The sequence below is a fragment of the Lissotriton vulgaris genome, chromosome 1_2 (genome assembly GCF_964263255.1).
Source record: "Lissotriton vulgaris chromosome 1_2, aLisVul1.2, whole genome shotgun sequence".
NCBI lineage: Eukaryota > Metazoa > Chordata > Amphibia > Caudata > Salamandridae > Lissotriton > Lissotriton vulgaris.
The window spans coordinates 347,795,969-347,813,514 of record NC_141686.1 but is presented as its reverse complement, the minus strand read 5'-3'; the positions used below and the strand labels follow the sequence as shown (position 1 = coordinate 347,813,514).

General features: G+C 47.0%; 1 protein-coding gene across 1 annotated transcript in view; it reads right to left on the bottom strand.

The window, feature by feature from the left end:
* The window catches only part of LOC147736751 (NXPE family member 1-like), a 191,318-nt gene that overhangs the window by 72,373 nt on the left and 101,399 nt on the right, over positions 1-17,546 (bottom strand). The window contains exon 3 of the mRNA XM_086953818.1: positions 11,735-12,528. Within this exon, the coding sequence (XP_086809944.1) occupies positions 11,735-12,528 (794 nt within the window). The remainder of the gene's footprint in view (positions 1-11,734; positions 12,529-17,546) is intronic.

The following is a 17,546-nucleotide window of genomic DNA, read 5'->3' as shown; positions in this document are numbered from 1 at the left end:
TTTTCCAGCATCCCGATTCATCCCAATAGTAGGCATTTCTTCGGATTCTCATTGGCTGGCGAAGTTTTAGATTTACACGCGCCCCCCAAGGCTATACTGAAAGACCCAGTATTTATAGTCAAGCCTTGAAGGCAATTCTGGATGAATTGATTTTGCCCGCTGGGAATACGATTATTCAATATGTTGATGACATTTTCGTAGCCTCTGATACAAAAGAGGGATGCAAAGAGGCTACTGTAAAATTATTACATCATTTGGCTGATAAGGGAAATAAAGTGTCGCTTTCTAAATTTCAATATTGTCGACCGGAAGTGACCTATCTAGGCCATTTCCTGTCGGAAGCGGGGAGGCGACTAACTCCTGAACGAATATCTGTTATAACTAGCATGTCTGTACCTCGTACGCAGCGTGATGTTCGTGCTTTTCTTGCCATAACTTCTTACTGTCGCCAATGGATACCTAACTATTCACTTCTCTCTAAAACCTTGTTGCATTTGACAACCAAAGATGTGCATGAACCCTTGCCCTGGACAGATGAATGCCAAGAAGCCTTTGAATCTTTAAAATCTGCTCTTTGTTCAGCACCTGTGTTGGGTACTCTAGATTACCGGAAGCCTTTTTCACATTATGTGCACGAGGTGGACGGTTGTTCATTATCAGTATTAACTCAGACTTTTGGTGGGAAACAGAGACCTTGTGCATTTTTCTCTTCAGTTTTAGACATCGTTGCTCGAGCCCTCCCAAGTTGTTTGAGGGCCACGGCTGCAGTAGCATTGGCCATCCGACAATCGGAAGGAATAGTCCTAAATACTGATCACACAGTTATGGTACCGCATGCTGTGGACATTCTCTTAAATAGGACAAAAACCCAACACCTGACGAGCGCTAGATTAACAGGATATGAATTGACACTGTTTGCCCCACACATTACCATCAAGAGATGTGCTACTTTGAACCCAGCTACATTGTTACCTCTTCCTGAGAATGACAAAAAAGATGATGTGCATGATTGTATATTTAGAACAGAGGAGGAAACAAAGGGACGTGTGGATTTAACTGACACCCCTTTACTCGAAGCAGAGGGAGAATTATATGTAGACGGTTCTTGTTTTAAATTACCAGATGGCACTGCGACAGCTGCATATGCCATTACGACTTTGAAGACAGTGGTAGAAACCGCAAGGATTTCACACCACTCAGCTCAGGCAGCTGAACTAATAGCTTTGATAAGAGCATGTGAATTGAGTGAGGGACAGAAGGTGAATATTTTTACAGACAGCCAGTACGCCTTTGGCTTTGCCCATAGCTTTGGGAGGCTTTGGAGGGAGAGAGGTTTCTTTACTGCATATGGCCAGAAAATTCAGCATGGTCCCTTGATTGATCGATTGTTATTTGCCCTAACCTTACCGAAGAAGTTAGCCATTATTAAATGCAGTGCACACAAGAAGGTTGTAGATTCTACTGGAAAGGGGAACGCCTTTGCCGATTCAGTAGCAAAAGAAAGGTCTCAGGAAAAAGGAAGTCCCATGTTTCTCAGTACATCTGCCCGATGGCCCACCGAAACATCTCTTTTTGATAATATCAATCAATCAATCACAGACATTTATAGAGCGCACTACTTACCGGAGGGTCTAAAGGCGCTTGGGGGGGGGTGGGGGGGAGGGGTGCTGCTACTGCCCTTGAAAGTGTGAAAGAATTACAGAAAGAAGCGACTGTTGAAGAAATGCAGAAGTGGGAACGGGAGATTGGGAAACTAGATGAGAATGGATGTTGGATAGACCGATCTGAGAAGCAGCGATGGTTGCTCCCTAATGCACTGGTGTATGCAGTAGTCACCATGGCGCATGGCCCGGCCCATATCAGTGCTAAAGGAATTAGCACAGTATTAGACCCGGTATGGAATAACCCCAGCATTTTCAAAATAGCAGCACACATTGTCAAATATGGCCCGGTGTGTTTACGATATAACCCTGGAGGTAGATAATCTGTTTTGAGTATCAATTTTGCCCCGCCATCTTTGCCCTTTGAAGTCCTACAGATAGATTTCATACAAATGGAACGTGTGAATAATTTGAAGGATGTATTGGGGGTGGTATGTGCTTTTAGTAAATGGGTCGAGGCCTACCCCACCAAAGATGCCACTGCAAATACCACTGCCAAAGTTCTGATCAAGGAGTTTTTCCCTAGATATTGTTTGCCCCGAATTATCTGGTCGGACAACGGGCCCCACTTCAATGCCACACTTGTACAAAGTGTTTGTGATGGACTAAAAATTAGACTAAAATTCCATGCCGCTAAACATCCCCAATCAGCGGGCCTGGTCAAAAAATATAATGGCATATTAAAGCTTAAAATGGCCAAAATCTGTGCAGATACTGGATTAAAGTGGCCAGATGCCCTCCCATTAGCTTTGCTATCCCTTAGAACGAATCCTCATTCTAAGACTGGTCTGTCCCCATATGAAGTCATATTTGGCCGTCCCGCCAATGTTTGGGGAGTCCCTAGGCCCAGATCTTTTAGAGATATTGATTATCCATTGATGACAGACTGCCTTTATGCTTTGACTAAAGATCTGCGTTCTATTCACCAGAAGGTATCGAACACATTGCAGCCACTACCGGAGGGTCCTGGACATCGATTGGAGCCTGGCCAGTGGATACTAGTGAAGAATTATCAACAAACATCGAGTTTGGAGCCCAGATAGTCTGATCCCTATCAAATTCTCTTGTTGACGAGGACGGCGGTGAAGGTGCATGGCCGCAAACACTGGATACATGCGAGCAACGTCAAGCGCCTCCCGCTGCCCCTGCCCTCTGACCGACAAAACAAAGACGGAGTGCCGAGTCAGGAAGGAGAATTGATTCAAAGCTTTGTGCCCGTTTCGGATGCTCAAGAAAAAGGGCAACCAAGTGCAGTGTTGCCTGAAGGGGGAGGTGAGATTGCTCAATCAGAAGCAATTGCCAGTCCCGAGGCAGCACGAGAGGTGACCGAGTCTGTTACCAATGCCACTGAATTATTTTCTGACCAAGAGCAACCTGGCCGTTGTCGATACGATCTGCGGCCCCGAAAACAGCGTGGCACCCCACTCTCTCATGGAAGAAATTAGACCAAGACTTTGTGATAAAAAACGTCGAGTAGAGTGATTGGGGTGCTGAGCGAGACACTGGACTGAACTCGCAGAGAGCTTGGAACATTGTGTAATAGGCTCTGTTCAGAAAGAAAGACTGAGTTAAGGGCCACGATCGTACTTCTGGAATCTGAAAGTCTGTTGTTTTCCTTGGAAGTGATAAGGGTCTGCCTGTGAGGCTCTAATACGGACACAGGAAGAAGATCCCTTTGTGGGAAGAAGAAACCCTCTGGTGGTGTGCGTCCTCTGTGGATACAAAGTTTAGATTTTTGGACTTTTAGCAAGGGACCGAGATAGATATGGACTTTTAGCAAGCATGTTTCCCTTTGATCGATTTGTGATGGAAGATGAAAGACCACTTGCCCCTCGGCGTTCTATTCATGATATGCAATTGTTTTCCGGATGGCCCACTAGAGTGAAGGTGGCATTTGTTGCTTGTATTGTTATAATTACTGTAATAATGATGTGTGTGTTTATATACTTAGAATTTCAGCATCCAGTGCTGACATTTTTTAAAACTACTCCTGCTCCAGAAGAACATCTCTTTTATTCTTTGCCTCCACATAAGGCTAGACATAGGGAGACTTATTCAAAAAATGTTTTCATAGAAATGTTGCATCAAACCCACAGCACTACGAACAAACGAACTGTTGGGTTTGTGGATTATTACCGTCAGTCATGCATCAGCATGAGTTATTTTTCTCCCTTCCTTTGTCTTATCTAGCCAGTTGCGAAGCCTGGTGGCAATTGTTGTCATTAATGTATTCACACTATGTTGAAAATCCTAAAATATTTTCCGAGAAAGACTATGAAGCTATTTTGAAATATATAGAGCGACACCAAGGATTTGATGCTGAAGGGGATGGAGGTCAGGGTTCCTTAGATCCAAATGCGTGTATGAATGTATATACCGATAATGCTAATGATACCTGGTTACAGGATGAAATGCAGGATTTTGAACTTTTCAATTCTACTTTGTATTTCCAGCATTTTCAGGAATGAAATGTTACAAATGACAAAGCATTCCCGATCCCCATAATCAATGCCACCTCCTTGATCTGTATTAGGGGGCGGGGTCACGTTAAGGTCGGGAGTAGTACCTGTAATTACACCTATACATTGCAGACTGACAGTGCTCCCCCAATGATCACACCTCCTAATGTATATTTTGTATGTGGGGAAAATGCTTATACCTGGCTCCCTCGAGGATGGTCCGGGCTGTGCTATCTGTCTTTTCTTTATCCCCCTGTCTCTATTGCCCCTTCGGATTATCACAGGACCCATCGGTTGGTAAAAAGAAAGGTAGAATATAATAGAACCATTAGAAGTTATGATACTGACAGTACAGATCAAACAGATACCTCACTGCAGCAATTTGAAGATATCTCAAAGGGCCTGGTTCCATTTTGGGGTCCGATCTTTAATAGTCGGAACATAAGACGCCTGTCCAGAATAGTGGAAAATGTGGTTCAGACCACGACCGAAATTTTAACCAACCTTACTATTGAACTTCAGGCTACGAGGCTTGTTTCTCTTCAAAATCGGATGGTTTTAGATGTCATCCTGGCAGACAGGGTTGGAGCTTGTCGCGTGATTGGCTGCTCTTGTTACGTGTTTATTCCTGATTCGGCCCCTACCATACACCTTGCAATTAAGAAACTACATCGATTAGCTAGTGAACTTCATGAAGAGAACGGCACTTGGTCCCTTAGTGGATGGTTCTGGGGCCTCCTCGCAACCTGGGGTTGGAAAATATTTATGATCTTAGCAGGAGCCTTTGGGGTGCTTTTTATCTGTTGCATATGTCTTCAATGTGGCCCAGCGTGTTGCACCTTTTGTGCCACCAAAATAACCTCAGCCCTAACCAATTCCCGACAGGAAAAGATAGAGACGCAAATGATTCAGTAGGAGGTAGCAGACCTCATGCAGATTGGTGAAGGGGTGTTTGTAGAGTAGAACAGTTATATTGGCCATAGTAGGCCAAAAGGGCAGTCTGTTGGGTTATAAAATTATATATATACATGATTGGCCCACTATGTATCATATAACTGTGTATACATAAGAATAACCATATAATATCATGTAGATATGCGTATGCTTGTTGCATTATTCATGCAGGCCTATTGATATAACCACGGCCAGTTCTTTCGTTTCCCCGTGTTCATGTACCATTTCCCAGAAGTCTCGTGAGTTAGCCCTCGCCACGAAACCATGTTGCCATGCTTAGTTTCCCTCTCTGATCTTTAGTGTGTAGCTCAGGGAAACTCAAGGTCACACCTGCCTTTCTCGTGGGATGCGTGCATTTCAGCAGAGCCTGTTGCTGTACTCCCCGGGCTCCAGATAGACAAGAAGGCACCTCATTGACCTACCCCCGGAATAGCTTCAGCTTAGCTACCAACATTTAGTGGTGCCTTATATGGGTCTTCCTGCTGGCTTACTGACAACTTGTGTTTTTCCTTGTAGGGCGTTAACCTGAATGTGTGAAAACGTATATATGCTTTGTATCACTTGTACTAGTCAGTCTCCTCTGCGCACCTCCGAAGGGTCGTGTAGACCGAGGCTCCCCTGTCAGGGTTTGCATTGATTTGAATAAACGATTCGACCTTCTCCATTGCCAACTACTTTGTTGTTCGTTTATTTTATATGCGGGCTAGTGGTAACTATAGTCCGGACTATCAGAAATTTGTTTCCTTCAGGCCTTCTCCATAGGATTACTCGAGAGGCGTTGATAGTCCCCCTCGTCAAGCGAGGCAAATCTCTGCGGGATTGTGGAGCCGATAGACCTCTATCCATGATCAACTTAGACTTCAAGATTCTCAGCAGGATATTGTCAACAAGACTGCAGCCGTTCATGACAGAACTCATACATCCATATCAGGCTGGATTTATCCCGGGTAGGACTGCAGCGCTCAATATAAGACACCTGCTGGCAATCAGGGAAGCATGTGGCAGGATGGGGGGAGAGGCAGTTGTCTTTGCCGTAGATATCGAAAAGGCATTTGATAGTCTAGAGTTGGAATTTCTATACAGTGTCATACAAATAATGGGACAAGGTTTTCTGACATCGGTGAAGCTGCTCTACATGGGCCCATTAGCTGGAATTAGAACAGCTAAGACCATATTGGAGCAATGCCACGTGCAGCATGGTACGAGACAGGGGTGCCCCCTCGCCCAATTGTTCTCTGCCTTGGCTATGGAGCCTCTGGCCTGCCTGACAAGAGCTAATATGAAGTATAGAGGATACACCTGGGGCTAGTGTTCATCATACAGCATTATATGCAGATGACTTCCTGGGAAACACAGGCAACAATTTGATGGGAGCTAGGGACTTAATGACGCAATTTGGGGAAATGTCAGGCCCACACATTAACTGCCAAAGTCCAGATTGTTTCCCCGAACAAAAAATAGGGAACCCCCCACCTGAGCTAGGAAATCTACAATGGGAACTTAGGTGCTTAGAGTACTTAGCAGTAAAGATATACCACACCACGGACCGTGACATGTTTGAGGTAAATATCTGGACAGCTATAAGATCTTTGAAAACCAGAATTACATTTTGGAAGGGCTCCCTTTATAACTGGGGGAAGGTGACTCTTTAAAAAATTGTGACATTGCCGCAATTATTGTACTTTTTTACTACACTTCCAATATGGCTACCCCCTAGAAGGCATTCGGAGTTACATTCTTTAGTGGTGTGTTTCCTCTGCGGTATGGGGCTCAAACGGGTGGCAGTGAAAACATTGCAGTGACCAGCAGCGGAGGGGGGCCTAGCGGTTCCTGACTTTGAAAGATACTACCACACAGGCCAAGTATATTGGTTCACCTTTATGATTGGAGAGCAACATATGCCGGAATGTGATGCGAGGCCATTTATACCAGACCTCAACACATTACTGAGAATGCTGGTACGAATGCGCAGGGTTCCAAAAGGAGGGAGCGGGTAGCTGCAAGTAGTTCAGCGATTTTCCAGACAATGCCTCCAGAAGACATGTGCCCTGGTCCTTTATTCTCCTGACCTCCCCATAACATTTTTGCACCTGTTACCACATGGGGGGCAATGGGAAGGACTGGGAGGCGGGGGCATCCCAACTGGGGGAGTTATTTAGGGATGGGGTGCTACTCCAATTTGAAGAATTCTGGGAGAGCTGTGACATTCCCCACAGCAATTCCTACTGCACAGGAGGGGTGGCGTCGACAATCCTGGAATATTGGGGGGTAGGGACTACTGGAACACCATGAAACCTGGAGATACATAGGTAGAGGGTAGGATTAAGGCCTTTATAGAGCACTAGGCGGGGACACCCTTCAACCGCTGACCACCCTCCGAGATAGATGGGAAGAGGACCTAAATATCACCTTAGAGAACAAAGCCTGGAAAACATAAAAACTGGGACTCCTAGAGTGTTGAGGAACACCCGTTTCTGCCTAATTCATTATTTCATACTGCATAGGGCATATCTTACCCCGGGCCGGATCAATAAATATTTCTATATATTCAATTCAATTCAATTCAAATGATTTATATAGCGCGCTACATACCCAGAGGGTCTCAAGGCGCTTGGAGAAGGGTGGGGAATTACTTGTCGAATATCCAGGTTTTAAGTTGTTTTCTGAATGCTAGGTGGTTCTGAGTGAGGCAAAGGTGAGTGGGAAGTGAGTTCCAGGTTTTGGCTGCCAGGTAGGAGAAGGATCTTCCTCCCATGGTGGTTTTGTTGATGCGAGGTACAGCAGCAAGGGCTTGGTGGGAGGAGCGTAGCTGGCGGGAGGGGGTGTAGAAGGAAAGTCGTGTGTTGAGGCATTCGGGTCCAAGTTCGTAAAGTGCTTTGTGTGCGTGGGTTAGGAGGCGGAATGTTATCCTCTTATTGACGGGGAGCCAGTGGAGGTTTTTCAGGTGACCAGAAATGTGGTCTTTACGCGGAATGTCTAGTATGAGTCTGGCTGATGCGTTCTGGATGCGTTGGAGTTTTTTCTGAAGTTTTGCGGTGGTACCGGCGTATAGGGTGTTTTCGTAGTCCAAGCGGCTTGTAACCAGTGCGTGGGTGACCGTTTTTCTAGTTTCGGTGGGGATCCAGCGAAATGTTTTTTTGAGCATGCGAAGGATGTTGAAGCAAGATGATGAAAAGGCGTTGACCTGTCTGGTCATCGAGAGTGAGGAGTCCAGAATGACGCCCAGGTTCCGTGCGTGGTCCTTCGGGATGGGTGCTTTTCCAAGGGACTCTGGCCACCACGAGTCGTCCCAGGCGGAGGGGGGGGTACCTAGGATATGGACTTCTGTTTTGTCGGAATTCAGTTTCAGACGGCTGAGCTTCATCCACTTGGCTACTTCTCTCATTCCTTTATGTAAGTTTGTTTTGGCGGTGTTAGGGTCTTTGGTGAGTGAGAGGATCAGTTGAGTGTCATCAGCGTAGGAGATGATGTTGAGGTTGTGTTGGCGTGCGATGGCCGCGAGGGGGCTCATGTATACGTTGAAGAGGGTGGGGCTGAGTGAAGATCCTTGTGGCCTCTGACTTGAATGGTGGAAGGCGGACTCTCTGGGTTCTTCCGGCAAGGAACCCAAGATGCAGAGAAGTGGGAGCAGATATCCTACACATGCTCCGGACATGCTCAGTGCTGCGGGATTAATGGAGATAGGGGACTGACACACTTCAGGAGACTATAGACCGCCCTATACCAGAGGACCCTGCGCACTGCCTACTGGGCTTATTTCCCCATACCTCTAAAACATGGGTCACCAGAAGGTTTCAAGACCTGACATTGTTTTTTGGCCAAAAGAGTAATAACAAGGCACTGGAAGCCGCAGGAGGGACCCCGATTGTTACCGTGGAAAAAATAACTAAAACAATGGGCGAGCTCTGAAGGGAGGGTTCTCCTTAGAAATGCACGGTGGGGCATTGGTTCTATTGAAAGAGCAAGTGCATGAGAGGCTTCAGTAGAAGGCGCAGAGGGGCTTATGTACAAGCCCCTATCGCCATGGGAACATCACTTTTATTGACGTTGTGGGGGCGGCAGGGGCTTAGCCTTATTTACAAGGCAGCATTAGGCCACTTAACGTGGCTTAACGCTGCCTTGTAAATAAGGCCTCCTTTCAAGCTGTGGTTACCATGAGGGGGGTGGGCAGTGGGTGTTGCTGTGGGCCATCCACCACAACACCCATTGATTTTGACGCTGCCCCATATGTACAAGGGCAGTTTACATAGGAGGCAGCGCCAAAATTAGGGCTAGGTAAAACTGGTCTTAAGTTGGCGAAACGAGGAGAAATGCTTCATTTCTCCTTGTTTTTCCGTTTTCCCTGTGTGCTACCTTTTTGTAGCATACATGGAAAAAGCAAAATGCCATGGATTGTTTATGTACAGGGAGGTGCCCCTTCCTGTACATAAACAATCCTTAAAATAAATGCCTTTTTGTGACTTTCATGTGTGCTGCACGAAGCAGCACACAAGAAAGTGACAAAATGGCATTTCAGGATTGTTTATGTGCAGGAAGGGACAGCTTCCTACACATAAACAATCCTCCTCTGCATGTAGACACCCGTGCACTCTGGGGCAAGGGTGCCTGTGTTGGCGCTACACTGCTAAGTTCTGCGCCATCGCAGGGGGAATCGCAAGGCTGCACCATGTTCTTGTAAATATGGTGCAGTCTTGCGTTTCTGAAGTGGCGGAGAGAGGCATTAAACCGTGACGGCTATCGCCTCGCTCCGCCACCTCTTTGCACATGTGGCCCCCAGAATCCAGAACCCGCCTCAGCGAATCAAGCGCCACAGGACCGACGCCCAGAGGAAGTCTGATAGGACAGGAAGCAGGAGGATTCGAACTTCAACACCTCGGAATAAAGTAGAACACAACTAATTAACTGCACAATAGAAGGGGAAGGGTTAAGATAGGGCACACATCAACCTTACACTGTGATAGAACATTGAGCTCAGGTGAGGCCTGGGGGGGGATCTGCAAGGGGCGGGGGGGTGGGGGGGAGACTTCATTGACCCCGGTTCATCTGACAGATATGCATATGTATGTAATTCCGAGCTCACATATTGTTCTACTGTAAGATAAGAAGAACTTGATATATTGCTGTAATGCAATGTGGAATTAGATGTGACTGTGAATTCAACAAAATATGGTTAAAAAATATGTAAATTCAGTTACTCAAGTCAGGGCAAGGATTTGAAGACTACATGGAAATCACCAAAAGAATAGGGTTGTGTTTGCTTGTCATTTTCATCTTGAAACTTGGCTGCCGAAAACTGCAATGCAACAAAACTAAAGTTCTTTTGTATTGTCTTGGTTCTTTTGTAAAGTGCATTGACACCATTTGGGTCCAGCCTGCACTGTATAAAAGTTGAAATAATAATACATAAAATCGATCTGCTCCTCTCCAGTGCACTCTCTTTTGTCACTCTTAATTATTACACATCCCCTCCCCCAGGGTACCTTTCACACATACCCTCCCCCAAGGTACCTTTCACACATACCCTCCCCCAGGGTACCTTTCACACATACCCTCCCCCAGGGTACCTTTCACACATACCCTCCCCCAGGGTACCTTTCACACAGCCCCTTCCCCCAGGGTACTTTTCACACAGCCCCTCCCCCCAGGGTACCTTTCACACAGCACCTCCCCAGGGTACCTTTCACACAGCACCTCCCCCAAGGTACCTTTCACACATACCCTCCCCCAGGGTACCTTTCACACATACCCTCCCCCAGGGTACCTTTCACACAGCCCCTTCCCCCAGGGTACTTTTCACACAGCACCTCCCCAGGGTACCTTTCACACAGGCCCTCCCACCAGGGTACCTTTCACACAGCCCCTCCCCCAAGGTACCTTTCACACATACCCTCCCCCAGGGTACCTTTCACACATACCCTCCCCCAGGGTACCTTTCACACAGCCCCTTCCCCCAGGGTACTTTTCACACAGCCCCTCCCCCCCAGTGTACCTTTCACGCAGCCCCTCCCCCAGGGTACTTTTCACACAGCCCCTCCCCCCAGAGTACCTTTCACACAGCACCTCCCCCAGGGTAGCTTTCACACAGCCCCTCCCACCAGGGAACCTTTCGCACAGCCCCTCCCCCAGGGTACATTTCACACAGCCCCTCCCCCAGGGTACATTTCACATATCCCCTCCCCCCAGGGTAACCCTACTGGAAGCTTCTCTTGTAGAATGTTCAGTTGCTTTGTCGATACTTGTATGATATATAAAGCCCAATCATACCCACATGTATATGATGACGTCATTAGTGAGTGTTGTACAAGGGACTTGTCCATTTCATCAGGTGACGTGGTCCAGCGCATCCTGAGATCTGAGTGGAATCTGAAGGACACAGATGGACTTCACGCCTCCTCAGCTTTCTGCCCCTTTTAGAGTAAGTGTGGTGCACAAATACGTGATCTACGTGTACTGATGGGCAACTGTCTCTGCCCTGCTGATAGGCTAAGACCTTAACCCCCCTCTTTTAAGCAGCATCTTCTTACTAAGCACCCATCTTTCTTCATGGGTACCCCAGAGTCATCAACTTGGAGACATGGTGCACAAATACACAAAAGCTGTTGCCAACAGAGCTAGAACATGGACCCTGTGAACATCTATTGCCTAAGGCGAGGCACTTACTTGTCAAAGAGTGGCCGCTCCAGCTCGGTGAAGTATGAGCGCCCGGTGTAGTAGCTGGTCGTTTTAGTTATCGAGCTGCAGGACATGTGCGCAGGTCTGATGCAGTAGAAGGGATACTCATCCAACGCCTCCATCAAGTTGCAGACTTCCTCCTCAGTGTCCAGGTCATACCCACACTTGGCCTCAACCTCATGCGTTGCGTTGGTATATTTCACCTTATGGTCTATGTAGTTATAACCAGTATTGCGTCCCCTCCATAGAGCTGCCACCGCTTCACTGGAGTGGATCACAAACAGCGACACTTTCACTTTTCCTTCCCAGAATAAGATAAACTGCACACGATATGATCCATTGTGGAAGTCCACAATCTTCCCAGAAGCCCCTGCCCCGAGATCTGGCGAGTAGATCCTCGCTCGTAGGAAGTCGCCTCCATATTTCTTCCTGTTGCCCAAGTAATCGAACACGTCAATCTGAATGGTCACATTGTCCCCTTCGCAGTAGCTATCTCTGGGGTTTATGATGGACACCTTGCTCTTTGCCGCACACGTTGTGTTATCCGGGTGGGTGAAGCTTACTTTGGGTATCCGTTGATCTATTTTTCTCATGATAGTTTTTACTTGCAGGTCAACGTCTTTCGATGGAGTCCTCCTCTGTGACTCATTTACAGCCCTCATGGGAACCTTTGGAAAGTTCATCAACGTGAACTTTGATTTGTCTTCCAGGGTGTCTTTCATCTTCTCCAAGACGGGTTCTGAGACAGACGTCATTTGGCAAAAATGGCTTAGAGTAGGAAACTGGCAACAACAAGAACAAATCATATGATTATACTGCATTATACACAGAAGTCTCACAAATTGACATAATGTATACCCTTTTTTAATGTAGCAATGACGTCCAAGAAAAAGGTAATGATATCTACCTATACAACAAACCACCCCTTTGAACAAAGCATTTGAACACCGAGACAGACGGGCCATAGGACCTCAGTTGTTGTATCAAGAGTCAAGGGGACATATTATCAAGGACCGGTGTTAAAATTATCGCCGTTTTATCGGCAAGAAACTGCCGATAAAATGGCGATAATGGCCTTAATAATACGCCCTTGTTAATTCCCATAGAAGCCCATGTTCTGGTGTTAACATGGGCTTCTATGGGAATTAACAAGGGCATATTATCAAGCCCATTATCACCATTTTATCGGCAGTTTCCTGCCAATAAAACAGCGATAATTTTAACACCGGTCCTTGATAATATGCCCCAAGATGTCACAGGAAACTTAAGAGTAGGAGAACCTCAGAACTGTAAGCTGGAAACTCCACAGGGTGGAGCACAGAAACTAAGTGAAGAAGAAGTTTGCAACTAAGGTCCAGATTACGATATCGTTTGGAAGGGCTCTGGATGGGATTCGGTGTTACAGAATCAGATTTGGAACCCTTGTTTCTGACTGAATCGTACAGCTTTCCAACGATTATGATGTCTGGAAATCATACGAGCAGTCTGAATCAGGTCCGAAAGGTATTTGCACAGCCCGAGCCTTTCAGAGCTGATTCGTACAGCTCTATGGACACGGTTTCCGAATGACCGATTATGATGACCGATTCGAACAGCTGTTCCAATTTGGTTTGCCCGGAAATGGCTGTCGGAGGGTGTGTCATGAACCACCCCCCTTTGCACCCCGGCAGCTCAGTGACAACAGCACAAACCAGTCACGGGAACATCGTAACCAGCTGGCGTGTAAAGACTACAAGCACCAGCATGCCTAGCGCGATCAGCGCAAGAACCGGAAACGTCCATAAATAGCGTACACGGCCAAGGAAAGGCGTTGGATATTGAGATCCTTGCCGGCCTTCCTGGTATCCTGAGACCGCGGACCCGTACTAGTTCGCTTTTGCTACCGCGGACCTTGGTTGGAGCATATCGGAGTTGTGGAGGTAAGACAGAGCGGCTGCGCTCTTCCCTCCCGGTTTTACCTTGTCTTGAAACAACTGTGCTATGTGGTGAGGATTACCCTATTCTGAGCACTTTGTGAAATCCAATTCTTAACACAATCTAGTTACAAATATTTTTAGACACTCTACTTGGAATGGCCCACCACAAAAGGCCACTAGAATAAACAATTGTATACCAAAACCAAGGAGTATCTTATATTGGAAATGCAATCTATCAAAAGTCATATGTAGACATAAATCATGAAACAGAAAAAGAAACTCTTTATAGCAGGCTTGCTTCTTCTTTTGGGTTTTTATTTTTCTTTCCACTTCAGGTATTATTTTTCAAAGATGCTTCACAAAACAAGATCATCAAATGAATCCAATTCAATTGATGGTCAAATATATCACAATACAGCCTACTCGTTTACGCGTTTCGTCCTCAATGGGGTATCATCAGGGCTGTAGGATTAAATAAGAAAAACAAATGTAACTAACTATTGAAAGATACTTCAATTATCCAATCTACAATCCTACCTATATAACAATCTAAGGCAATATGGAACTCAGCCCGCCTATTTAACATTCTACCAAATAATATCATTGGATTTTTTTTTTGTAACATCGTTTTTATTGCAGCACCAAAATAATTGTACAGACAGTATCGTTATGGCATATCCAGTAAACGTAGCAGGAAGGTACATGATAAATTCGATTTCCCCATCACGTCTCCAGGCAGAAGACAGAGCAACCATCGCACTGAGTCCCTTCCCCGCTTCATAATTCAATGTCCATAGTCATATTCACAGGAGGACGTGGACTGCTTTTGAAATTTTCGCCCCTCCCCCACCCCCATCAACCCCCCCCCAACTTTCCCCAATTCCAAACTCCCCCCCCGTGGCAGCGCTGAATTAGAATCTCAGTGAGAAGAAGGTCTGGTGTGTATAAGAAGGACTTATGTATTCGCTAAGGTGTATTCCTAGGTGCGCTAATGGGGTCGGCTGCTACAGAGTCCGCATCCTCTCCTTCCTCCTCATCATTATCATCCCGGAGTGCCTGTACCATCATCTCCCACGCTGTCGCCCTCTCCATGGCTTTCTCATCATCGGTCCTCCTAGCCATCTGGTACTTCAAAGTGCTTTCACAGGCTGCCCACCTCAGACACTCGCCATACCATCGTTTATACGTGGGTCCCACTTTCGATTTCCAATTTCGTGTTATTTCCCTCTTTGCCAGGATCAGCCCCAAATCTATAAATCGGCTGGTATTATTATTTTTGGACGTAAGTGGGAACCAGTGTAACACCCCCACTGCCTTGGTGTACTGTATTTCCCTATCGGTAGCATTATTCAGGGCCCTCCCAACCTCCTGCCAGTATTCCCCCAAAGCAGGGCAATCCCACAGCATGTGTCCCAGATCCGCCCCAAGTGTGTTACATCTGGGACAGGCCGCCTGTTCCACCCCAAAGTACTGCCGTAGTTTCCCTGGCGTGAGGTATGCCCGATGAATAATATAAAAGTGTATGAGTTGGAACCTAGCGTTCCTTGAGCTCTTCCGCGCCCTCCGCAATAAATGGCCCCAAGTTGCATCAGGAATCTCCATTTGGAGGTCCAATTCCCACTTAGCTTTTAAAGCTGTGAGCGGCTGCAAAGCCTCCCGCAACATTCTGGAGTACAGACAGGTTACCGCCTTAAAGGTCCCGGCCGCCATCATTGTGTATTGATACAGAAAAGGGGGTGGTGATGAACGGAGTGTCTGAATTGAGCAGACCACTCTTACCCAGTCCAAAGATCAGGGCTTGATCCATCACCGTTATTTATCTCACTGCCCCATCCCAGCTCAGAACCTGGCTATATGCAAATCAGTCTGTCCCTGGCCCAGTGCATCATGGGAACAGGGCAGACTAAACTACCAAGCCAATTCTTCACCAGAAAGGAAACAAGCTACCGGGGACCGGTTTCTGGCATTTCAGCCATCTTCGGCCCGGCTTGCTTGAATCCTGATGGAGCAGTGAGAAAGGGACTCATGTCTGAGTATACCCTGCCACACCTATGGTGGCCAAAATCGATTCAGAAAAGGGGGTGGTGATGAACAGAGTGTCTGAATTGAGCAGACCACTCTTACCCAGTCCAAAGATCAGGGCTTGATCCATCACCGTTATTTATCTCACTGCCCCATCCCAGCTCAGAACCTGGCTATATGCAAATCAGTCTGTCCCTGGCCCAGTGCATCATGGGAACAGGGCAGACTAAACTACCAAGCCAATTCTTCACCAGAAAGGAAACAAGCTACCGGGGACCGGTTTCTGGCATTTCAGCCATCTTCGGCCCGGCTTGCTTGAATCCTGATGGAGCAGTGAGAAAGGGACTCATGTCTGAGTATACCCTGCCACACCTATGGTGGCCAAAATCGATTCAGAAAAGGGGGTGGTGATGAACAGAGTGTCTGAATTGAGCAGACCACTCTTACCCAGTCCAAAGATCAGGGCTTGATCCATCACCGTTATTTATCTCACTGCCCCATCCCAGCTCAGAACCTGGCTATATGCAAATCAGTCTGTCCCTGGCCCAGTGCATCATGGGAACAGGGCAGACTAAACTACCAAGCCAATTCTTCACCAGAAAGGAAACAAGCTACCGGGGACCGGTTTCTGGCATTTCAGCCATCTTCGGCCCGGCTTGCTTGAATCCTGATGGAGCAGTGAGAAAGGGACTCATGTCTGAGTATACCCTGCCACACCTATTGTGGCCAAAATCGATTCAGAAAAGGGGGTGGTGATGTAAATATTTTTGTCCACCCCAAGCGTGGAAGGGTATTCTCAGATGTGAGACCCTTGCTCATTGCACCATCAGGATTCAAGCAAACCGGGCCGAAGACGGCTGTAATGCCAGAAACCGGTCCCCGGGAGCTTGTTTCCTTCCCAGTGTAAGAATTGGCTTTTGTAGTTTGGTTTGCCCTGTTCCCATCATGCACTGGGACAGGAACAGACTAATTTGCATACAGCCAGGTTCTGAAACTGGGATGGTGCAGTGAGCTAAAAAACGGTGTTGGATCTAGCCCTGATCTCTTGACTGGGTGAGAGCTTTCTGCTTAATTCAGAGACTCTGTCCCTCACCACCCCTTGTTGTAAATATTTTTGTCCACCCCAAGCGTGGAAGGGTATTCTCAGATGTGAGACCCTTGCTCATTGCACCATCAGGATTCAAGCAAACCGGGCCGAAGACGGCTGTAATGCCAGAAACCGGTCCCCGGGAGCTTGTTTCCTTCCCAGTGTAAAAATTGGCTTTTGTAGTTTGGTTTGCCCTGTTCCCATCATGCACTGGGACAGGAACAGACTAATTTGCATACAGCCAGGTTCTGAAACTGGGATGGTGCAGTGAGCTAAAAAACGGTGTTGGATCTAGCCCTGATCTCTTGACTGGGTGAGAGCTTTCTGCTTAATTCAGAGACTCTGTCCCTCACCACCCCTTGTTGTAAATATTTTTGTCCACCCCAAGCGTGGAAGGGTATTCTCAGATGTGAGACCCTTGCTCATTGCACCATCAGGATTCAAGCAAACCGGGCCGAAGACGGCTGTAATGCCAGAAACCGGTCCCCGGGAGCTTGTTTCCTTCCCAGTGTAAGAATTGGCTTTTGTAGTTTGGTTTGCCCTGTTCCCATCATGCACTGGGACAGGAACAGACTAATTTGCATACAGCCAGGTTCTGAAACTGGGATGGTGCAGTGAGCTAAAAAACGGTGTTGGATCTAGCCCTGATCTCTTGACTGGGTGAGAGCTTTCTGCTTAATTCAGAGACTCTGTCCCTCACCACCCCTTGTTGTAAATCATTGTGTATTGGCACGCCATGGAGGTCGCAGGTTCCTGCAATCCCTCTCCCCAGTGA